Source organism: Macaca thibetana, chromosome 14, assembly GCF_024542745.1.
Source record: "Macaca thibetana thibetana isolate TM-01 chromosome 14, ASM2454274v1, whole genome shotgun sequence".
NCBI lineage: Eukaryota > Metazoa > Chordata > Mammalia > Primates > Cercopithecidae > Macaca > Macaca thibetana.
In genome coordinates, this window is record NC_065591.1 from 125,357,692 (window position 1) to 125,382,593 (window position 24,902).

A 24,902-nucleotide genomic window follows, 5' to 3' on the forward strand; every position below is an offset into this window, starting at 1 on the left:
ATCCCAGCTACTCAGGAGGTTGAGGCAGGGGAATCGCTTGAACCCGGGAGGTGGAGGTTGTGGTGGGCTGAGATGGTGCCACTGTACTCCAGCCTGAGCGACGGAGTGCGACTCTGTCTCAGAAAAAAAAAAGGAAACAGAAGAGACAGAGTGTTGGCAGGGTCTGCTACAAACGTAAAGCAAGTGCTCTCAGACCCTCTCTACTCTACTGACAGGTCATCAACTTCGATTTGTAAAATGTTTCTCCCCTTTAGGAGTTCACAGTCCAGCAGCAAGACAGTGGCATGCTATACGCCTGTGTTCATATAGAATGTACACAGTGATAGGTGCTATTTCAACGATAGAACACAGAGCACATCATTGAATTCTGGCCAGGGTGGGTCAGGGGAGTATAAAGTGGGATGGGACTTGCTCTGTGCCATGCCCTCCCGTGTTAGAAAGCCTTCCATGGCCGGGCACTGGGGCTCACGCCTGTAATCCCAGCACTTTGGGAGGCTGAGGTGGGCGGATCACGAGGTCAGGAGATCGAGACCATCTCGGCTAACATGGTGGAACCCTGTCTCTACTAACGTACAAAAAATTAGCCAGGCGTGGTGACACATGTCTGTAGTCCCAGCTACTAGGGAGGCTGAAGCAGGAGAATCGCTTGAACCGAGGAGGCGGAGGTTGCAGTGAACTGAGATGGCGCCATTGCACTCCAGGCTGGTGACAGAGCAAGACTCTGTCTCAAAAAAATAAAAAAAGAAAAGAAAAGAAAAAACAAAACTTTCCATAATGCTCCATCTCCCATGTAAAGCATTCAAAATAACTTAGCATGAGTATCAAGGCCCCATGGCAGATACCCATCCACCTACCATACGATCTGGAAGTCATATATTTCATTTCTAAAATATACCCTTTAATTTTGAAAGTTTAAGCTTAATTATCCTTTACTGACCTTTCAATACTCTGAATTTCTTCTAACCCTAGCGGTTCCTGTTATCATTGTCCAGTATTTTAGTCTTTTTAACCCTCCCAGATAGGTATTACTCTCTTCGTCTTGCAGAGTCGATATTGACTTACATATGTTCATCTGCTTCCTACATTTTTTGCTCATCGTTGCTCTTTCATCCCATTGCTTCCTCTGGGTGCAGATTTGCTTTTTTTAACTTAAGCTTTTCTTTTAAATCATTCATTAGTATTTTTCTCAACAAGTAAAGAGGTGATAAACTCTCTCAAATTTTTTCCCTTTACTCTTGAATCATCACTTAGCTGATACAGAAACCTGGACTGACTTCTTTTTTACCTTAGCACTTTGAAGCAATTATTTCGTTTTGTTCCAGCTTCTATTGTTGTTTTCTAGCAAATAGCTGTCTTTTGACAGTCACTAACCTTGAGATTTTTCTCTTAGTCTTTGAGTCCTGTCTTTCACTGTGTTATGTCTAGGAAAGACCCATGTGGCTAGGTGTGACAAAACAAAATGAGATATCTCTTTATCCTGGGGTATCCTACTTAGGATAGCTTCTTCAAACTAAGAACTCGTGTCTTGGCTAGGCGCAGTGGCTCAAACCTGTAATCCCAGCACTTTGGGAGGCCGAGGCGGGTGGATCATGAGGTCAGGAGATTGAGACCATCCTGGTGAACACTGTGAAACCCCATCTCTACTAACAAAATACAAAAAATTAGCCAGGCGTGGTGGCAGGCCCCTGTAGTCCCAGCTACTTGGGAGGCTGAGGCAGGAGAACGGCTTGAACCCGGGAGGCGGAGCTTGCAGTGAGCCGAGATTGCACCACTGCGCTTCAGCCTGGGCGACAGAGCAAGACTCCATCTCAAAAAAAAAAAAAACCACACACAAAACAAAACAAAAAACAAAAGAACTCATGTCTTTCACCAATTCTGGCAAATTCTGAGGCATTCCTTCTTCAATTACTGCCTTTAGACCCATGTTTTTATTTTATTCCACTACAACATGTTTCTATAGTGCACATCTCTTAAAATCTTTTTTTTTTTAGATGGAGTCTCACTCTGTTACCCAGGCTGGGGTGTAGTGGCCTGATCTCGGCTCACTGCAACATCCGCCTCCTGAGTTCAAGCAATTCTCCTGCCTTAGCCTCCCAAGTAGCTGGGATTACAGGTGCCCTCCACCATGCCCAGACAATTTTTGTATTTTCAGTAGAGACGAGGATTTCACTAGGTTGGTCAGGCTGGTCTCGAACTCCTGACCTCAGATGATCCACCCACCTAGGCCACCCAAAGTACAGGGATAACAGGCATGAGCCACTGCACCTGGCCAACATTTTTTTTCTATTTCTATTTTCTGTTTCATACCCTGTGGCTCATCCCAGATACTTTTCTAAGATCCATCTTCTACTTCACAAGTTTTCTCTTAGGCTACTGTTTGATTCTTCTGTTGAGAGGTTTTGGGTTTTGGTTTTGGTTTTCCTATGTTTGTCTTTTTCTCATCTGCCTGTTCTTTCCAGGTGTGCTTTTTATATCTCTGTGTTTGCTAGTCCTTTTATCTCTCTGTACTTTTCAAGTCCACTTATCTTATTATCTCTTTTGGATCCTTCTGTTATCTCAGGGTTTGGAAGGTGCAGTGCTCCCACCTGTTACGTAGATCCACTGGCTCCCACCTGTCACATAGATATGCTGGCTCCCACCTGTCGGGTAGATACACTGGCTCCCGCCTGTGGTGCACAATTTCCCTGTGGTTTGTTACCTGTTAACTCGTCTTCATCAGAGATTGTTCCATTCTGTGGGGGTCATTGATGTTCTGAGACATGCTAGGAACAGTTGTACCTCTGCTTCAACTGGTTCATCTAGAGGTTTCCCCAGTGTGACCACAGGTTTTACATTAATTTCTGGGCTTGGGGACTTCCACACCATGGGAGACGGTGTAAGTTCACACCCAACACCAGCATGTGATGCAGGCCTGGAGACTCTGTCGCCCAGGCTGGAGTGCAGTGGCATGATCTTGGCTCACGGGAACCTCTGCCTACTGGGTTCAAGCGATTCTCCTGCCTCGGCCTTCTCAGTAACTGGTATTACAGGCACCCACCACCATGCCCGGCTAATTTCTGTATTTTTAGTAGAGATGGGGTTTTGCCATGTTGGCCAGGATGGTCTCAAACTCCTGACCTCAAGTGATCCTCCCACCTCGGCCTCCCAAAGTGCTAGGATTACAGGTGTGAGCTACCATATCTGGTTGAGACTTGAGTTTCCCACAGGAAGTGGTTTTTCTTCTCACCCAGAACCTAGGGCAGAAACTGATGGATGGAGTTTTTTCCTGGCCACCTTCCCCCGAGGGAGCAGGGTGTCGGTTCCAAAGTCCTGCTTCGAATGGGCCCTAGGTTCTCTCTGACCCACCCAGTGGATGTTGTTTCTGCTCCCCCAGCTCTTTCTAGGACCTCCTCCTCCTCCTCATACTATCGTGGCTCTGACTTGCAAATTTATTTTGGCTTTGAATTCCTTCCTGTGTTGGTGAGTTGGAGATTTATTTCTCTGTTTCAAGCTCCATGTGCATTTTAATTTTTCTGCCCTCTTATTCAGAATTTCTCTGTGCAATGTGGTAGTATGACAGACTCCATCATTGTGAGGTTTCCTGGATCCCCAAGAAAAAATACTAATTTTTCTTCCCATCTCTTCCACGGGAACATGGGTTCTTTGAGGGGAAAAACAAAACAAAACATTAAAAACAAAACAAAACAAAAACAAACAAACAAACAAACAAAAACAAAAAAAAATGGTGTCCAAGCTATCTCTGGTGCTGGTACTGAGTTCCTAGCACAAACACAGCATAATGTTTGCTAGATGAACAGTTAAATAGCATTAGGTGATTATCAAGAGTTACTCCAAGTATTTCCCCATCTTCAGGAAGAAAACTTTCTCAATTATTCTAAGCATGAAGATATTCTTTTATTCTCAAAATGCTTTATAGGTGATTCTACATTGCATGCCCTTATGACACTTGTGTGTTTTTCTTAGCATTCTAATATGTTTCTTGAACAACACTGTGTGGTACACCCCCCGGGATGCCTGAGATGAGGCCCTTCCTGAACTGGAGGTCCAATTGGAAGATATGATGTGGAAACCATAACTCTGACATGATATGTGTCGTGGTAAGCCACGAGTATCTTGGCCAGCGGTGAGGGGTAAAAGAATTTACCAAGGGCGGACATGGTGGCTCACGCTTGTAATCCCAGCACTTTGGGAGGCCGAGGCGGGTGGATCACCTGAGGTCAGGAGTTCAAGACCAGCCTGGCCAAGATGGTGAAGCCTCCTCTTTAACAACAACAAAAAAAGATAAACAACAACAACAAAAAGAATTTACCAAGAGAGTTGTAGATAAAGAAGGACAGATTAATTAGAGAAAGTAAGAAAGTACGGCTGGGCTCGGTGGCTCAGGCCTGTAATCCCAGCATTTGGGAGGCCAAGGCGGGTGGATCACCTGAGGTTGGGAGTTCGAGACCAGCCTGACCAACATGGTGAAACCCCGTCTCTACTAAAAATACAAAATTATCTGGGCATGGTGGTGCATGCCATGCCTGTAATTCCAGCTACTCAGGAGGCTGAGGAAGGAGAATCGCTTGAACTCGGGAGGTGGAGGTTGCAGTGAGCCGAGGTCGTGCCATTACACTCTAGCCTGGGCAGCAAGAGCAAAATCCCATATCAAAAAAAAAAAAGGAAAAAAAAGAAAAGAAAGAAGAAAGCAGGAAAGTACATTGTATGTTGCCGGGGAGCAGTGGGCGGAACCAGCAGGAGAGAAGCTGACAGCGAAGAGACGAAGGCTGGCCAGGGATTTTTATAGGGTGGTTGTTGGGTGAATTGATAACGCCAAGGAGGCAGTGAGCTAACCTGCATTCTTCTGTCAGCTGAGGTGTCTGACAAATTGAGGCATTTGGTGACGAGCAGGAAGCCTGTGAGTTCTGAACCTTATCTGCTCAGGAGGGCTGCACGTCCTGGGCCGTAAAGAAAGGCAGACCTATAACTTATCTCCTTCCTCTCTTTGTCTATATGTTCCGGACCATAAGGGAAGGCAGATCTATAGCTTATCTACTTCCTCTATCTTTGCTTTCTCCTGGTCATGCTAGCCTGACTCCTTTTCCCTAATTAGGACGCCACAGCGTGATGGGGAGCATTGTGTTTGTCGTAGATTCAGTCGAGAGGACCATGTTTGTTTGGAAGAAAATGTTATAGGCCTATTTGGGAGAGGAGCTAAGGCTTCAGGAAGCTTGGGAATGAAACAAGATGCTCTCAGGCCAGAGGGGCATTTTGCGGGTTGAGCCTGAGGGATAAGGAGAAAGGAAGAGGGTGGAACCCTTGGGCAGGGGGAGGGCATGTGCTTCGTCACGTCGCCAGTGTGGTATGACTTTCCCAAACCGGCATGCCGCATGGTGAAGAATAAAAAGCGCCTTGACAGAATTATACTGAGATACTGAGAAATCCATAATCATAGGGTGATATTTAACAAACCTTTTCCAGGAATTGATAGCTGAATCAAAAAAAAAAAAAAAGTAAGCAAAGGTAGTAAAGTTTTGAGTAGCGTAATAATGAAATTGAACTGAATAGATACGTACTTAGAACTCTAAGCCCTAACATTAGAGAATACACACATGGTACATTTAAAACAATTAACCATTACTAAGCCATAATGTCAGGCTCAACAAATACAAAAGCATTGATTTTATATAGACCTTGTTCTCTGACCAAGGCAGTCTATGATGGCAACACAAGTCCAGCCTCCATATATTGAGAAACTTATAAACAGACTTCTAAATGATAAGTGGTCAAGTAGAGATGGCAAATGAAATTATGAAATACTTGGGACCTAGTGACATTGAAGACAGTGTATATTACAAATTGTGGGATGTAGCTACTGCAGTACTTAGAAAGGATTATAGCCTCAAACATACATATTAGCAAAGGAGGAGATTGAACACAGCATTAGACTTTGGAAGTCTGAACTAGAACCACAGAGAAAATATGGCATTACAATCCAATGCAATGGAATATGAGACAGATGCACCCACAGTGTTACAGAAGCACACAGGAGGGCCACCTAAACCATCCTGGAGGGGACTTTGGGGCCAGGAAGTTCTACCATGAGGATATGATGCTGGAAGGGGTTCCAAGAGGACACAGTGGTGTTAGGAAACTGACTAGTGTGAAAGGAAAATAACTCTTGGGACCCCGACATCATTAAGCTGAGAAGTCAAGCTGGGAACTGTGTCAGGCAAGCCTGCCTCCTATTTTAGTCCTAAATAAATAGCTATGAAGTTATTAAAGGTACGTACCTCCCTCACAATCTGCCCACAAGGAAATTCCTTGTGGGCCTCAAGATCTTTACTCTAAAAATAGTTCTATTGAATTTTACCTTGGCCATGTAAATTGATAGCTTATCTTCACAGACACAGGATAGAAATTCATCCCTCTGCTCACCTGAGACAAATGCATATCTGTTTGCTTCTTCTGCCCTATTGTTTATGTAAAAATGCAGATTCACTGAGCTGGACTAAGGCATACACGACTATTCCTCTACCCCTCTCTCACATGTAAGTTGTGATTTCAGTGAAAGGCTGATCAAAGACCCAAAATAATGCAGCCTTTTGTCTCCTATCTACCCATGACCTGGAATCCCCCAGTTGTCCTGCCTTTCTAGATCAAACCAATGGACATCTTACATGTATTGATTGATGTCTCCTGTCTCCCTAAAATGTCTAAAACCAAGCTGTGCCTGACCACCTTGGGCACCTGTTCTCAGGATCTCCTACGGGCTGCGTCACGGACCAATGGTAACTTATATTTGGCTCGGGATAAATCTCTTCAAATGTTTTACAGAGTTTGACTCTTTTCAGCGACACCAGGCTGACGGGGAGGGTAATACAGGCAGCAAGGACTGCATAGGCAACTGCGATGGCTCCGAATAACCTGGCAGGTTTTAAGAACCACAGCTAACTCAGCGGAGCTAGATTCAGGGCAGTGGATGAGGAGTGGTATGAGATGCTGAAGTTGTGATGCTCATGAACATAGGGTGTGTTTTTTCATCCACTCCTTCTTTGGTTATACTAAGGCAGGGGTCCCCAATCCCCAGGCCGTGGATGGGTAGCAGTTAGGAACTGGGCCACACAGCAGGAGGTGAGGGGTGGGAAGGAGAGCGTTACAGCCTGAGCTCTGCCTCCTGTCAGATCAGCATTAGTCTCATAGGAGCACAAACCCTTCTGCGAGGAGGGACCTAAGTTGCACGCTCCTTGTGAGAAGCTAACTAATCAGCCTGGTGATCTGAGGTGAAACAGTTTCATCCGGAAACACCACCCCACCCAACCCTTCCGTGGAAAACTTGTCTGCCACAAAACGAGTTCCTGGTGCCAAAAACGTTGGGGACTGCTGTACTAAGGGGTATTAACTATATTTTGAAGGTGCTAAGAATTTTAAGCAGAACAATGTGAGCAGATGTTAGTTCTGCAGGGCCCAGGAGTCTTATTTTCATTCATTGCAAAGATACTTACTGAGCACCTCTTGTTGTCCTAGGTCCTAGTTGCAATTTTGAAAAGATACAGGAAGATATACCTATGGATCATTTTAACAATCCAGATGAAAAATGAGGGAGCTGATATTAGGCCAGTGGCAGTGGGGGTGGCCACCGCTTCCCTGTGGGGAGTGCACAAGGAGAATCTTGTACCTCCAAACTCAGCAGAGTTTCCTATTTCCTTCCTGTTTTCTGTCCTGGGCAGCAACTGGTGGTGCCTGGGGCACAGGGGCAGTGCAACCCAGGGAACAGTGCCCGGCTGGAAAACAATATATTGCCTGGAAGATAAATGGACTAAGGTGTGACCTCTGAGTGTAATGGTTGCAGAAGCATAGGTGCCCTTTGGGGATGCAGGATTCAAGTTCTCCGTCCTTCATGGGCTGCGTGGCCATCCCCACTGGAGCAGGTCTCCACTGAGTGTCTTGAGTGCTTTCAGGATTCTGAGAATCACCCAAGAAGACCAAATACATCCATTCTTCCTGATCCTAAATTTCGTGGGAATATAATTTCATGGCATTAAAGACAAACTATAGAGTGTTTTTTTGTTTTGTTTTGTTTTTGAGACCAAGTCTCGCTTTGTCGCCCAGGCTGGAGTGCGGTGGTGCGATCTTGGCTCGCTGCAAGCTCCGCCTCCCAGGTTCACACCATTCTTCTGCCTCAGCCTCCTGAGTACCTGGGACTACAGGCGCCCGCCACCACACTCAGCTAATTTTTTTGTATTTTTAGTAGAAACGGGATTTCACTGTGTTAGCCAGGATGGTCTCGATCTCCTGACTTCGTGATCCGCCTGCCTCAGCCTCCCAAAGTGCTGGGATTACAAGCGTGAGCCACCACACCCGTCCTTAACTATAGAGTCTTATCCAGAGCTTTTATCTGCTTGCTCACGGGGCGTGGTCTTGAATAATTTCTGGGAAAAGGTTTCCTGTGGAATAACCCTCTTCACATTAGAAACCTGGGAAATTGAATTATGTCCCCGCATTTCCAGTCCTGGAATAGGGTATCCAGAACCTCTGCAGTGGCCACCACTAAAAAGTATCCTTCCCATCCTGGAAAGCTCTGAGCCACATAAATTACCCTGTCAAACGCGTTGGAAGAGCTTCCCCCGTTCCAAAGCCCTGAAATGGAGGGTTGACCCCGTCCGGGACTCTGTGTAAGGTGCGAGATCTCAGTAGCAGAGGAGGGAAAAGAGCGGAGGCCCCGGTCTCTCACTGGTGCCGCCAGGAAGTAAACACTCCATGGTGTAATTTGTGTGAAGAGAAAATTATCTCTAATTGGAGGGCTGGAATAAAAATATCTCCCATCTGTAAACAAAGTAGTTGGAGCATCCTGGAGGCACGGGACTGGTGCACCAGACTGCCGCAGGTACCCTCTGGGCCACCCCACCCAGATCGTCTCAGCCCTAACCCACCAGCAGCAGGTGCTCCAGGACCTCCCTTGAAGCCAATGAAGGCGGTAGACCTGTCCCTGGGGCTTATCTGTGTCCTCAGCCCCGAGGCGCAGTCCAGAAAACAGCTTCTCACCTTCTCCCCAGGCCAGGGCAAATACTCGACAGGTCAAGTGAAGAGGGTAAAAAAATGCTGGTCTGTTTTATGCCATCACAGGGATCCCTCCTGGAAGGTGACTGGGGACGGCTGTTTGCTGGCTATCTCAGACACCTTTTCTCAGACACCTTTTCTTTGGTGTCTGCAGGGGCACCTGCTTCTCCACGTCCTCAAAGAAAGAATTGAGGCAGACACCTTGACATAGGCAGCATGGGTGATATTCACAGGACCTGAAGTGAGAAATTCCCAGGAACATCAGCCCTGGGGAAGCAGTTCTGTGTCAAGGGCTTTCCTTGTGTTATTGTCCACTGTTGGCTGTCATATTGTGTTTTAAGGCACACCAGTAAAGAGCCCTTGGCTGATGGAGATACCACCAGGATACTTTAACTCCTGCCCTAGCATAAGGGTGTGACTCTCTTTAACTCCTGGCATGTACGATATTTCTACTTAAAGACACACACACACACACACACACACACACACACACACACACAAGCACACGAACACCTAGCCTTCTTTTGGTGAAATGTGAAAGGTTTATTAAATAGCTGCTTATAAAAGCCTCTCTCTAGGAAGCCACTTGACCAAAATCTGCCATTGGTATATACATTTTTTCAACAAAGGAGAGAAATGTGCAAATAGATCGAACTGCAGAAGAACTTTTCTTCTTTTGCAGACCACAAGCAGCATATGTTATTGGAGGAGATGGAAGTTTTGTCTTCCACTGTTTCTTTAGAGGGAGGTGGGAGAAGGTTTTCCTATTTAAATAAAATTAAAGAAGTACTTTGAAGGAAAGAGCAGGGGATAAGAGTTGAAATAAAACGTGGGATAACGTAGTTGAAAATATTGTGAGGAAGATGGGACTTAAAGAGAGGGGAGATGGAGAAACAGAAACACACCCAGGTCTTTGAAAAGCCCTGAAGAAGAATGCTTTAAAGAAGGACTCTGGGGTCAGAGACTTCCATTAGTCAAAGGATCCCACTTCTCTCATGCGATGCGGGTTGACTTCAGATGATTGTTCAGGGCTAGAATAGCATGGTAAAGGAACAGAAGTCATGATCACGTTCTTATTTTTCTTTTCTTGAGGCACGAGGCATCAGTCAATACATGTAAGGTGTACATTGGTTCAGTCTAGAAAGGCGGGACAACTGTAAGCAGGTGGGGTTGGGATTTCAGGTCATAGGCAGGTTCAAAGATTATTCTGACAGAAAGGAATGTCTGGTCTGGCTCTGGGGCAGTGGCTTGCTTCTGTAATCCTAGCACATTGGGAAGTTGAGGTTGGCAAATTACTTTAGCCCAGAAGTTCAAGATCAGCTTGGGCAACATGGTGAGATCCCATCTCTACCAAAAAAAAGTAGAAAAATTAGCCAGCCATGGTGGCGCATGCCTGTGGTCCCAGCTGCTCAGGAGGCTGAAGTGGGAGGACTGCTTGAGCCTGGAGGTCGAGGCTCAAGCATGAGCCATGATTGTGTGCCACTGTGCTCCAGCCTGTGCTCAAAGCCTTACCTTTGACAGGTAAGACCCTGTCAAAAAAAAAAAAAAAAAAAAAAAAGCAAACAAGCAAGCAAGCAAGAAAGGAATGTCTGGGTTAGAATAAGGGTTGTCGAGACCAAGTTTTTATCATGTAGATGAAGCCTCCAGGTAACAGGCTTCAGAGAGAGAGAGTCTGTTGTATCAGTCTTTTCTTTTTCTTTTTCTTTTTCTTTTCTTTTTTTTTTTAGACAGGGTCTCATTGTGTTGTCCAGGTGGAGTGCAGGGGCACGATCTCAGCTCACTGCAACCTCTGCCTCCTGGGTTCCAGTGATTCTCCTGCCTCAGTCTCCCAAGTAGCTGGAACTACAGGCATGCACCACCATGCCTGGTTAATTTTTTGTATTTTTAGTAGAGACAGGGTTTCACCATGTTGGCCAGGCTGGTCTTGAAATTCTGACCTGAGGTGATTTGCCCACCTTGGCCTCCTAAAGGGCCTGGATTACAGGCATGAGCCACTGCACCTGGCCCTATCAGTCTTAAGATCTGTTTTAATGTTGATGCTGGTCAGTTGGCCTGAATTCCAAAAGGGAAGAGGGTATAATAAGGCATATCTAACTCCCCCATCATGGCTAAACTAGTTTTTCAGGTTAACTTTGAAGTACCTTTGGCTGAGAGGAGGGGTCAATTCAGATTGTTGGGGGGCTTAGCTTTTTTGTTTGTTTTTTGTTTTGTTTTGTTTTTGAGACAGAGTCTCGCTCTGTCACCCAGGCTGAAGTGCAGTGGCGCAATCTCAGCGAACTGCAACTTCCACCTCCTGGGTTCAAGTGATTCTCCTGCCTCAGCCTCCCGAGTAGCTGGGATTACAGGCGCCTGCCACCATGCCCAGCGAATTTTTGTATTTTTAGTAGAGACAGGGTTTCACCATGTTGGTCAGGCTGGTCTCGAACTCCTGACTTCATGATCCTCCCTCCTTGGTCTCCCAAAGTGCTGAGATTATAGGTGTAAGCCACCACACCTGGCCAGGGCTTAGCATTTAATTGTTGGTTTACATTCAGTTCCCTGAGCTCTTTTAAGAAATGCATCTCTCCTTAGTAAGCTACAGCTTAGAAATAAGCATATGCAGATGGAAAATGCTGCGATGGAGGCAGAGCCTCCTCAGCCCTGCTCACAGAATGCTTCCAGGGCTTTGCTGCTGGCCTCATTGAGCTCTGATTCCCTTCTGCACAGGGTCGGAGCTCTCCAGGGAACAATGAAAACCTAAGGAAGAGCAGACCACTTCACAGCCACGTGTGCCCCACCCCACTCTGCTGCATCCCTAGACTTCCATTCCAGGAACTGCCTCAGCTGTTGGCAATGACATGCCGACTCCGTCTGCAGAGGAAAATCAATGTTTTACAATGAAGCACCTGCCATCCACTCTCTTAGGAACCTCTGCCCCTTATGGAATATTCATGCAGCCTTTCTTTGTAATCTCGGTCTGAGTTTCAAAAGATTCCCTAGCAGAGAAGACCATTTAACAGACAGACCATTTTACAGTGCAAACACTGAAAATTCCGCAGGAGAAAAGAGGCACTGGTTTTTTAAAACTGTACTCTGTCCACAGTCAGACACCATCTCACATTTCCAAGTAACCCAAACAGTTGCTTCAGTTAGGTAAATATACCTGGCCATGTGAACAGGCGCTAAAGGGAATAATAGGGAAAAGAGAGGGCAGAAAAAAATGTCAGTGGGCCTAAGACGAATTTTCTTCTTTTTAATTTCTCGATTTTGTGTTTGATAAAGGGAAAGGGGCCACCATTATAAAACAAGTTTTACACACTTTTACTTGTGATGTAGTGCATGGTGACCTGGAACATAAAGAAGGTTTATGAATGGAAAGACAAATAGGATCATAGTAGGTAATTGAGTTATTTTAAAATTTTTATTCTGTCTCTATAAGATTTTTGAGAAGGTAATCAATTCACATAAAGATCCGTGCAGTTATAAAGATTTACAAAGAAGATTATACAGTGGTGAAAACTGAAGTATATTCTTGGCAACAATCTCAATGTATTTCACATTTCCTGGCATTTACATATATAAATTTTGTATACATAATATATAAATATTCTTCTATTTTGCATAAAAACTAAAAATACTAAAAAAGTAGCATGAGTATACGAAAAAGTTAAACATTGAAAATATTAGTTGGAAACTGGCTTATTTTGCTAACAATTATATTGAGAATTGTTGCTAGATTGTTGTTTCTGGGAACATTGGAGGTGTACTTTCTATACTTGCTAAAATACAAGCTTTTCAAGTATTTTCCATAGTATTACGTGAGACTTTAAATACTCCTGCTTTTTTAGATCTAATTTCTGCTTCAATTTATCCTTCTCTTCATTTTTCCTGTTTGTCCTCATCTTACCTGTTCTTTCCTGGTTTTGCCATCTCCCAGTATTCAGGAATCAGAGCAAATAATTAGTCTGCTTTTCTGCAGAATAAACTATTGGGTATACCATCATGCTTTTGATCTACCACAGAAACAAATTATTTTAGCAAGACATCATTTTTATGTATTGTATAATGTATGTATTGCTTATGTTTTAAGCAGATTTCAGCTCTTTTCCTTCCATCACATTTGGAATTGGGGGCCCAAAAGATGTGAAGGCAATAAAGCTTCCAAGATAACTGGGCTGCACCCTTATTTGTAAAATAAGAAATACTTTGTTTCCCAAATTTTAAAGGGGTGTTCCTTCTCCGACCTGTTGCGATGGATTTATTCTATAACTATAGAAATATACCCTGCTTCACTCTTGGACACACTTCTTTACTCTCCTCCCGCCAAGTCCGTTGAAAGAGAACCCATGTGCCGGTCCAGAGCATCGCTGCATCCGTAAGCAACCAGACTTCAGCTTCCTCTGTCACCATGGTGCCGGCTCGGCTGGGCCCGGCGGTCGCCATGGTAACTGGGGCGGGTCGCGGCGTCCTGGCGGGCTGGGCGCATGCGCGGGGACTACAAGCTGCGCCGCGCGGCCGCTGGCCCCTCAGCTCCCCTCGACATGGCGCTGAGGCGGCCGCCGCGACTCCGGCTCTGCGCTCGGCTGCCCGACTTCGTCCTGCTGCTGCTGTTCAGGGGTGAGTGTGCGCGTTTCCGCTGTTGGGAGACTAGGGTTGGGGGCGACGGAAGCAGAGCGGGCCGAAGCGGCTGGAGCCGGTCCGGGAGAGAATAGCGGTCCCGGCTCCGAGGGCGCCCGGGGTCCCGGGCCGGAGGGGCGGCGCGCGCCCGCGTTCCCGCAGCGGGGCTGGGACTCGGGCCTGGCTGGGCGGGGCCGGGCAGGAGGGGCCCCGGGACGGCCGCAGCGGGACCTGGGCGGGGAGCTGATTTGGGGTGGGGGCGCGTCCCAGGCAGTGAGTCGGCCCCGGACAGCCGTCGGACCCCGGGGGCGGGCTCCTCCCGGGCGGGGTCCTGTGCTGGGCGGTGGGCTCGTCCCCGGCGTGGGGCCCTCCCGGGCGGTGGGCACGGCCCTCTGGAGGGAGCGCGGCAGCTGCGGCGTGGGCGCTGGAACTTGCTGGAAGACCCTGCGCGGCGGTGCTGTGCTCTCCAGAGGGGACGGTGAGCGGGGGACGTCGCCGAGGAGCAGCGAGGTAGAGCTCCGAGGCCTGGCGGGCTGCTGGGCACAGCCTTCTGGGGATCTGCAGTTCGTTTGACTCGACACAAACAAAGGAGCTGCTTTTCTTTTGCAGAAATAAAATGGATATCAATCCAGTACCTTTTTTGTCTCTGTCCTGGCCGAGGAGACCACGCAGACCCTTATCCGGAAATAGCATTCGGGGCATTTGACCAAGACACACTAATAAACTTGAGTTTTGTCAATTTTCTTTCCCTCTGTTTGGAATTCTCATTAGATCCACATTTTCCTGGACAGTTGTACAGAGGACTAAAATAGCTTTCGTTTAGTGAGCGTGTACTATCTACTAGGCACTTTGGAGCCATTATTTCCTTTACTCCTTTCAGCAACTCTGTGAGGTTAGGTTTCATTAATCTATTTTCAGAGTCAAGTCTAGTCTGCTTTCCAAGGCTGCATTCTAAGTAAGCAGTGAAGCCTCAACCTCATATTTACCTAAAGCAGTACTCCACACTTTTCCCCTGGCAGCCATCCGCAGGTAACCAGACCAGGACCTTTTTCGGTTCTTAGGTCATTTTATTATTTAATTGAGTTGCCACTGTCATCCCATGATGTTTTACAGAATATACAAATTAAAACACGGAGGGACTGTTTAGGAGTGAAGGTGGACAGATTTTGGAAAACAAAGCATTCCTGTGTTTGGTGCTTTATGCTAATGGGATGCTCGTGATGGGCTCTGTGACAAAAGATGAGTTTTAGCGTGTAGATGATACACGCTAAGGCAAAGTCTATATACTTTGCCTGAAAGTGATTCCCCAAACCAAATGCAGTTGGGAGATAAGTGATCAAAGGCTAGCCAGGGGACAAGGGTGTCAGGAATGTCCAGCACCCGCTGTGTTGGTCACACTGACACTGTCCTATTCACAGCCTGGAACAACTCTCTATTGTTGAAAAGATCTGTTCACGTGAAAGTTTGCAGTTTTTGTTGCAGAAGCATTTGGCAGTTTAGCTCAGGAATGAATTTCAACTTGGTAGTTTGTTAATAAAACTAGAAAATGCGAAGAGCTTCACATACCCTTAACCTCTGATTTCCTTCCCCTAAGGGACTAGTTTTGTGGCTTTTTTGCTAGTAGGGGCTGGGATTTACATGCAGAGCATAGGAGGTAGAATCGAATTTTGCAAACTAGTACTAATGACAGAGAATCGAGGTGATAGGATGTATTAATCCACTTGCAAGGCATGTAGCTATCTTTTTTTAGTAGGGGGCTCTTTTTCCATTATTTGGTTTATGCTTTAAGCATACCCTAAAACTGTTCTTCCAGAAGTCGTGACAACTGTGTCTTTTTTATTTTTCATGATTCTCAATTGCTATTACAATTTATTTTCGTTTTAAAAATTTTGGTTCTTGATATAATAGCAAACATTTCTTTTGTGGTTACCCTTTGCCAGGCTCTGTTACAAGAATTTAATGTGTACTAATTTATTTAATCTTGATAACTCTAAGAAGTTGTTACTATTATTGTGCCCTTTTGTGGATGAAGAAAGAGAAGTATGGAGAGATTCAGACCCTTGTAGGGAGTAATATCCTTTGCGTTTTAAATGGGAAATCCTTCATTACTTCTGTTAATCCAATTTTTAGTTTTTTGTATTATTCCGTTTGACGGTGGAGTTCTTTTAATGGATCAGTTTAAACAAATTATCAAGTTTTCAACACTATGTGGTTTGTATATAAAATATTCTTTTGTTGACTCATGACAGGTGTGGTTCAGCTTTACAAATGTTATGCCACATGTCTCTTTTGAATGATTGTGTACTAATTAGTGTTAGGTTTCCAAATCTTTGATATTCTAGAGGAAGTGCCTTATTTAGAATTAAAACAGTAACAGTTTTCATTCTTCAGATAAGACAATTTGTGTGCTGAAGCATGTCAAAATCTGCAAATCAAAATTTCTGGGAAATTTTTGAAAAAATGTTTAATTCTTTTATTTGCGTTTGTTTGGACTCCAGTAACATTTTTTTAGAATGGCATATTCTTTTGTATTGTTCTAATTCTTAATTATCTGGCAGATATAATCGTTGTCAGACTTATGTGTATGTTTTTAAAAAAACAAAGAACACCTGTCTTGAAAGCATGCAGTACTTTATATCAGCTGCTCATTCCCACATGACTTGTTGATGGGCATTTGTTCTTCAGTGCTTCAGGCTAAGGAGACTGAATGGATAAGTACTAGAGATACTTAATCGTAAGTAATTGCAGTATTACATCCAGGCAGAATTATCCACACAACCCCTAAGCTCTATGGAACTTGTTTTTAAGGAAACTCCATGGGGCGGGTTTAAATCAATTCTTTTGAAAGCAACCAGACTTTCATCAAGTATAAGTTGACCACAATGTAACAGACACAGCTATGGATTTAGTACATTCAACTAGCAGCTGTTAGAGATGTGATATTAGCAAATTTCTTCTCCATAAATTCTTTGAATTTTTTAAAAGCACAAATGTAATAAAAGAAAGGAAAATATGTGTGAATGAAGTTAGGATGTATGGAGTCTGCTGAAGAATACCCTAGTGGTGAAGTTGGATTTTTTTTTTTTTATTTGAGACAGAGTTTCTGATGCAGTGATGTGAGCTCAGCTCACTGCAAAGCTCACTGCAAAACTCCGCCTCCCAGGTTCAAGCCATTCTCCTGCCTCAGCCTCCCGAGTAGCTGAGATTACAGATGCGTGCCACCTTGCCTGGCTAATGTTTGCATTATTTTTAGTAGACATGGGGTTTCACCATGTTGGCCAGGCTGGTCTTGAACTCTTGACCTCAACTGACGTGCCCACCTTGGCCTCCCAAAGTGCTGAGATTACAGGCGTGAGCCACTGCCCAGCTGGATTCTCTTTTAAGATATGTTTATAGTTGGCAGGGTGCGGTGGCTTATGCCAGCACTTTGGGAGGCCGAGGCGGGCAAATCACAAGGTCAGGAGATCAACAGCATCTTGGCCAACATGGTGAAACCCTGTCTCTACTAAAAATACAAAAATTAGTTGGGCGTGGTGGTGCGCGCCTGTTGTCCCAGCTACTCTGGAGGCTGAGACAGGAGAATCACTTGAACCTGGGAGGTAGAGGTTGCAGTGAGCCAAAATTGTGCCACTGCACGCCTGCCTGGGGGACAAGAGTGAAACTCTGTCTCGGGGACCGGGGGAGGGAAGTGGTATGTTTATAGTCAGGTGGTGTGAATGTTACGCTGTTAAAGTTGAATGCAAATTTCAGATCTTTGTATATAGTTTCAGAATTCTAGCAGTATATGCAGATAGCTTCACTGGAGTGTAAAGAGATCCTGAAAGTTTTCGTAAGCACATTCTTTTACACCTAGTTTAGCAAGGACAGTATCCACTGTGGTGCTGTATATGGAGAGCTAAAGCCTTAATTGACTGTCTCTTTGCTTCTTGGCGTGGCACACAGAAAGCCTCCTGAGAGTTAGCCTGTGTTTCTGATGTCCCAGGAATGCTGTAGTGTTTTGTGTTGGTGAGTTTCTTTTGGTTTTAAGTAGTATCTGTTATGTGTTGTATGTTACATTTCCCATGACTAGTTAATACATACAGCAGAGGTTTCAGTGCTGCTTGTATAAAGACATCAAACTATTTAATATAGTTAGGACTATGTGAACATTTTTTCTTAGTTATCTTTCATTTCCAGAGTTTCCCGAGGTTTGTATGGTTCAACCTTCCTCCTGAAAATTATTGCCAAAATCAAATTCTGCCATATTCATACTATCTGCTGTGTTTGACAGCCTCAGCCCACAGCCCACAGTGATCCTTCCTATCTCTAAATAAGCTTAGATCATAGCCTTTAGTTCAGTTTAGTACAACAGCCATTTATTGAGTATCTATGATGTGTCAGGCACTGTTCTGTGTGCTAGGGTTGCAAAATGAGTAAAACATCGCCAGCCCTTAGAGAGTCAGGGTAACTGACTGCAGTTTACATTGGGCTTTAATTGTTAGGTGTGAGCGTACTGTATCTTCTCAATGACAATAAAAAATTTGTTGGTAACAGAGGCTGAATTTGATTTTTTCTATCTTTCCAGAGGTGATTCTAGTAAATATTCAGTTTGTGTCTCTTTGTCACTTGAAAGTGAGTAAACATTTCTTAGACACTCTTTGTGTCGAGGCATTTTTTAAAAAAACATCTTATTTCTAGTGGCCCTGGGAACTTCCGGAAAAGTGTCAGTTTTTACTACAGTAGTTATTGTGGAAGAAAGAGAATGGTAAGAATTTATTGACTTGGTTTAATTTCAGAATCTTTCTGCCATCTGCTTTTGTGCAAGGTTAAGAAGGAGAAAAAGATGGAGAAGTGCTTATGATATCATTAAGTGACACAAGCTGCAGGTGTACTAGTATAGACTGTATGGTTACAATTACACAAAACATCCATGCTTGGGGGAAAAACAGGATGAAAAGGAACCAGAATGTTGATGGGGCTGTTTATGAGTGGAAGTGTTCTAGCCAATTGTTTTCTGCTTTTCGTTGTTTTGGTTTTCCTGGTTGATTCTTTTATTCCTTTGTCTGTTTTCCAAACGTTATTTAATGAGGATATTTTTTGTGTAATGAAAAAAATTGCATCTTGGTTTGGCTTCCAGTAGATGCAATAGTGGAATTTTAAATTTGGCACTAGTAATGGGAAAATGTAATTTGTTTGTTTAATGTGATAGCATGTGGATTGTGCCTTTTTCTAGCTTCTTAATATCAGCCACATTGGATGAAGGAGTGGCTGACTGGAAGTTCAGTTTCTTGATAATGTATTCTTTGTGACTCATTTGAGAGATTAGTTGCCACTGACTTTTGGGTGGGGGAGTCAGCTGTGGTGTCCTCAGCAAATGGTTAGCTGGAAAACTGAGAGCTGCCGAGATTACCGCCTCCCCACTTCTTTTTGAACACACAGACAAAATGATCTGAGTAATGGCCTTGGTTCACCTGTTCAAAGCAAGCCAAAAATTATGGAGCACCTACTCTGTGGCAGCCCCTGGAAGATCTCTGTTTTCTTCCTCTTGAGTGATAAAAATACAGGGTGCAATTGACTTGTATTGAAACTGGACTCTGAAAGATGCTTCCTGAAGCACACTGTCAGCTGATGTGCCCCATCGCTTCTTCCTGCCCAACATGGACTTCCTTGTTGGATGTCTTTCTCTAAGGAACGTATTTAGTGTCTTTAGAATGAAGTGCAGCTGTCTGGAAGCTGAGAGACAATGCAACAAATCCAGACAGCTGCTTTTTTTTTTTTTTTTTTGTGGGGGGTGGGCATGTTTTTCCTTTAAAGCATCTCTGTCAGGGTACTGAAACTTAATCAGCCAATCCATATTTATTTGGTAGTCTCCATTTTCATGGCAGTAAAGCACTCCGTGGGCAAAACAGGAGAACTTAAGATAATGTGTTTCCTTTACCAGAGGGAACATATAGTTTAGTTAAATAACAGAGCAGCATTTGGGTAAATATCTTGTGGGTTTAGAAGTGAGCACTTACTCTGTCTGGGCTGACCTGGTAGAGGAGAATTTCAAGAAGGAGCTGGACTTGTACAGATAATTTGACTGACTTAAGTATAGATTTGGGAGGGACAGGAGTGTGGATGGGAAAGTGGAGGAAACTGGGCAAAGGCATGGACTTGGGAATGCATATGTTGTATTTTGGGATGAGTGAGTTATAATGATAACACCTGCCAGTTACTGAAAACTATGTGATAGCATTGTGCTTATTGCTCTAGCTGGGGTCTTAGTGAGCTTGGGCTTCTATAACAGAATACCACAAACAGGGTGGCATAAATAAGACATTTATTTCACGGGTTCTGGAGCCTGGGATGTCCAAGATGAAGTGCCTACAGATTGGGTTCCTGATGAGGGCCCCATTCCCGGCTTGCATGCTGCTGTGTCCTCACATGGTGGAGAAAAAGAGAGCCGTGGAGTCTCTTATAAGGGCACTAAGCCCATGATGGAGTTTTCATCTCATTATCTCATTTAACCCAATTACCTTCCAAAGGCACTACCTCCTAATGCCATCACATTAGGGTTAGGGTTTCATCATGTGAACTTTGTGGGGACACATACGTTCAGTCCATACCATCTGAGCTATTGTAGTTGGTCTCAGCAGTTTTAGAGGTATCATTTTACAGATACTGAGTCTTAGGCTTGGGTAGGCTAATTACCTGCCCCAAGGTCACAGCTAGTAAATTGAAGAGGCAGATTGTCCATCGAAGAGAACATTGGCGAGTAACTACATTGTAAAGCACTTTCAATGCCCAGCTAAGAAATTTGGACTTTATTATATAGGGTCTAGAAATTCATCTGGCAGTTTCAAGCAGGAAAGTAACATGATCAGAATTGTTTTAGGAACATTAGAGAAGATTGGAGAGGGAGGTCAATTAGGAAGCTGTTAGAATAGTTCAAGGAAACTTCTTTCAGTGTAGGTCTCTTAATGTTGAACTAGTTTTTTATATCTGAAAATATGGCTAATTTTGTTCTTGAAATAAAGATTTGCTAGATACATAATCTTAGGTTGACAGTTATTTTGTTCTAGAGCTTGGACTACATATGCTTTCTGGTTTCCATTTATTACTGTTATGATGTTTGTAGTCATTCATATCTTTGGTCTTCTAGGTTGCCTGTCTTCTTTCCAGCTACTTTAAAATCCTTTCTTTGTCTTTGGCATTCTAAAATATTACTACAAGGTGTATAGGGTGACTTTCTTTTCCTTTTCTTTCTTTCTTCTTACTGTTTTTTCAGACAGGGTCTAGCTCTATTGCCCAGGCTGGAGTGTGGTGGTACATCACGGCTGACTGCAGCCTTGACCTCATGGGCTCAAGTCATCCTCCTGCCTCAGTCTCCCAAGTAGCCAGGACTGCAGATGGGCAGCACTTCACCTGGCTAATTTTTTAAACATTTTTTTGTAGAGACAAGGTCTTACTATGTTCCCGGGCTGATCTTGAACTCCTGAGTTCAAGGGATCCTACTGCCTTAGCCTCCCAAAGTGCATGAGATTATAGGCATGCCCTGCCTGAATTTCTTTTCAGTTATTCTACTTGTTATATGTTGTGGTTTGTATTCCTGTGAATTTCTTTCTTTCTTGAGAATTCTCAGTTCTTATCTATTCACATATCACCTAGCTTCTACCTGCTTAATTTTTTCCTTCTGTGACTGCGATTAAACATATGTAGTCATTCTGTCCTCCAATACTGTTAACCTTTTTGTCATTTTTTTTTGTGTTCTTCTCTCTCTGTGCTATTCTGGGGTCTTGATTCATTTTTGTTTTACAGCTTAACTACTTCTTCCAACCATATCTAACCTACTATTTAACCAATGCCCAGAGTTTTTTCACCAATTATATTATTCATTTCTAAAATTTTGCTTAGTTCTTTTTATAATTGAGTCGCTTTTTGCTTGCTTAGTTTTTTTACTCCTTTCCTTTTTTTTTAGATGGAGTTTTGCTGTTGTTGCCCAGGTTGGAGCCAGTGGTGTGATCTCGGCTCACCTCAACTGCCACCTCCCGGGGTCAAGCAGTTCTCCTGCCTCAGCCTCTGGAGTAGCTGGGATTACAGGCGGCCGCCACCATGCTGGCTAATTTTTGTATTTTTAGTAGAGACGAGGTTTCTCCATGTTAATAAGGCTGGTCCCGAATTCCTGACCTCAGGTGATCTGCCCGCCTTGGCCTCCCAAAGTGCTGGATCACAGGCGTGAGCCACCACACCTGGCTTACTCCTTTTCAGATTTTTAAAACATTGTGTGCACAGCTGTTTTATATTCCATATGTGATATTTCAAATATCTGAAGTTCTTAGAGATCTAAATCTGTTGTTTGTTATTTCTTATGACTTGTACATATGGTGGTTTCTTTGCTTGTATTATAAATGGATATTTGGTTGATATTAATCTATGAAAATCTAGGCCTAACCCAAGGATGCTTTCTCTTTTGTTTTTCTATTGCTATGCACCACCACACCTGGGGAACTATTTTTTATTTATTTAACTTTTTTAGACACGGGGTCCCACTATATTCCCACGCTGGTCTAGAACTCCCAGTCTCAAGTGGTCCTTCCAGCTCAGCCTCCCAAATAGCTGAGTTTATGGGCATGAGCCACCACATTTTCTTTATTCAGTCCACCATTTGTGGGCAGCTAGCATGATTCCCTGTCTGTACTGTTGTCAGTTGTGCTATGATAAACATACAAGTACGTGTGTCTTTTTGATAGACTGATTTTTTTTCCTTTGGGTATATACCCAGTAATGGGATTGCCAGGTTGAATGGTAGTTCTGCTTTTAGTTGTGAAATGTCCAAACTTTTCTTTTGGACGTGTCCAAGCTTTTCACAGGGCCTCAACTAATTTTCATTCCCACCAACAGTATGAGCATTCCCCTTTCTTTGCAATCTCACTAACATCTATTGTTTTTTTTTTTTTTTTTTTTTTTTGAGATGGAGTCTTGCTCTGTTGCCCAAGCTGGAGTGTAATGGTATGATCTTGGCTCGCTGCAACCTCTGCCTCTTGGGTTCAAGCGATTCTCCTACCTCAGCCTCCCAAGTAGCTGGGATTACAGGCTCCTGCCATCATGCCCAACTAATTTTTGTATTTTTAGTAGAGACAGGGTTTTGCCATGTTGGCCAGTCTGGTCTCAAACTCTTGACCTTAGGTGATCTGCCCACCTTGGCCTCCTAAAGTGCTGGGATTACGTGCGCGAGCCACTGCACCCGGCCTGTTTTTTGATTCTTTAATAGCCATTCTGTCTGGTGTGAGATGGCATGTCATTGTGGTTTGGATTTGCATCTCTCTGATGATGAGTGATGTTGAGCATTTTTTTGTATGTGTATTGGCCACATACATGTCTTTTGAGAAGTATCTGTTTATGTCTTGCCCACTTTTTAATGGGGTTGTTTTTTTCTTGTTGTTTAAGTTCCTTATAGATTCTGGATATTGCTATGCCAAGGATGCTTTTTTTTTTTTTTTTTTTTTTGAGATGGAGTTTTGCTCTTTCGCCCATGCTGGAGTGCAGTGACAGTCTTGGCTCACTGCAACCTCAAGCAATTCTCCTGCCTCAGCCTCCCGAGTAGCTGGGATTACAGGTGCCTGCCACCACACCTGGCTAATTTTTGTACATTTAGTAGAGACAGTGTTTCACCTTGTTGGCCAGGCTGGTCTTGAACTCCTGACCTCAGGTGATCCACCTGCCTCAGCCTCCCAAACTGCTGGGATTACAGGTGTGAGCCACTGTGCCTGGCCAAGGATGGTTTTTCTTGAGAGTGCAGCCTTCCACTGAGTGACAGGACAGCCTCTTTCTGGGGTGACTAGCTCTTTCAGGATCTCTGGCATTACCTCAAAATCTCAGGCCCTGCTTTCCTCTTACCTGCCTTTCTGCTGGTCCAAGGGCTCAGTGTCCCCACTGAAGTGTGTGTGTGTTTGTTTTTAAGTTGGAGTCTCACTCTGTTGCTCAGGCTGGAGTGCAGTGGCATGATCTCGGCCCACTGCAACCACCACCTTCCAGGTTCAAGCGATTCTCCTGTCTCAGCCTCCCAAGTAGCTGGGATTACAGGCGCCTGCCACCACACCTGGCTAATTTTTGTATTTTTAGTAGAGACGGGGTTTCACCATGTTGGCCAGGCTGGTCTCAAACTCCTGACCTCAGGTGATCTGCCTGCCTTGGCCTCCCAAAGTGCTGGGATTACAGGCGTGAGCCACCGTGCCCGGCCTACTGAAGTGTTAAAATGAGCCTTTGCTCTCAGTTTAACACTCCTCACCCATCTTTCTGCTCTCTGGTTTTAGCCTACAGCTGTATCAGTTTGTCCTTTTAAAGATTCCCCCACTTCCTTGTGAGATGTGGAGTAAAAACTGACTTTTGCAGGATCTCATTGTTGGAGCAGAAGGGCCCTTCGTGGCACCTAATCAGCTACACTTCTGAAAACAGGAATAGCAACTTTACTTCACCTGTTCCCCCTCTCGTTAATGGAAGAGTCACACACTCTTCTTTAACTGTTCTTGTTGTAAGGGTAATGTTTTTGTTTTCCTTTTTTAAATACAAAATTATGGGCCGAGTGCAGTGGCTCACTTTGGGAGGCCAAGGCAGGTAGATCACCTGAGGTCGGGAGTTCGAGACGAGCCTGACCAACATGGAGAAGCCCTCTCTCTACTGAAAATAAAAAAAATTAGCCTGGTGTGGTGACATGCGCCTATAATCCCAGCTTCTCAGGAGGCTGAGGCAGGAGAATTGCTTGAACCTGGGAGGTGGAGGTTGTGGTGAGCCAAGATCGCGCCATTGTACTCCAGCCTTGGCAATAAGAGGGAAACTCCTTCTCAAAACAAAACAAAATTATGAACTTAAATATTTGCTGTTTTTTTCATTGCATACACCCCCAGGAAGTTCTGATATTCTTGAGGGTTGGGGTTGTATGTCTCTCCCTAAGAATCACTGCTTTAAAGATGGGGCTCTCTTATTTAAAAAATATGCCCAACTCTATAGCTATAATCTCTGTCCTTGAATTAGTTTGTCTGAAAAGCAAACATTTATCATTAACTTAAAATTTGGAGAATTACAACTATTCCACACTAGACAGCCACCTGAAACAGCACCTACTTAGTCTACTAGTAATAGCTATAGATGAAGACATTCAGGGACAAAGTACAAAGGTAACTTTACCAAGCTTTCCAGCTGAAATCTGAGATTCCGTTCTCCACAGGATGAAGTGCTGGTTTACTGAAAGGTGCCATCCGATGTACTGTGTGGACAAAAACCACCCACTGCATCTCTGGAAGGCTGTG

General features: G+C 44.2%; 2 protein-coding genes across 2 annotated transcripts in view; both read left to right on the top strand.

Annotated features, from left to right (window-relative positions):
• Positions 1–24,902, top strand: part of ACAD8 (acyl-CoA dehydrogenase family member 8) — a 675,944-nt gene that overhangs the window by 476,700 nt on the left and 174,342 nt on the right. The gene's annotated exons all lie outside the window — the stretch shown is intronic.
• JAM3 (junctional adhesion molecule 3) overlaps positions 13,427–24,902 on the top strand; it is a 73,751-nt gene continuing 62,275 nt past the window's right edge. Inside the window, 2 exon segments of the mRNA XM_050755990.1 lie at positions 13,427–13,503; positions 13,505–13,635. Of these exon segments, the coding sequence (XP_050611947.1) occupies positions 13,427–13,503; positions 13,505–13,635 (208 nt within the window).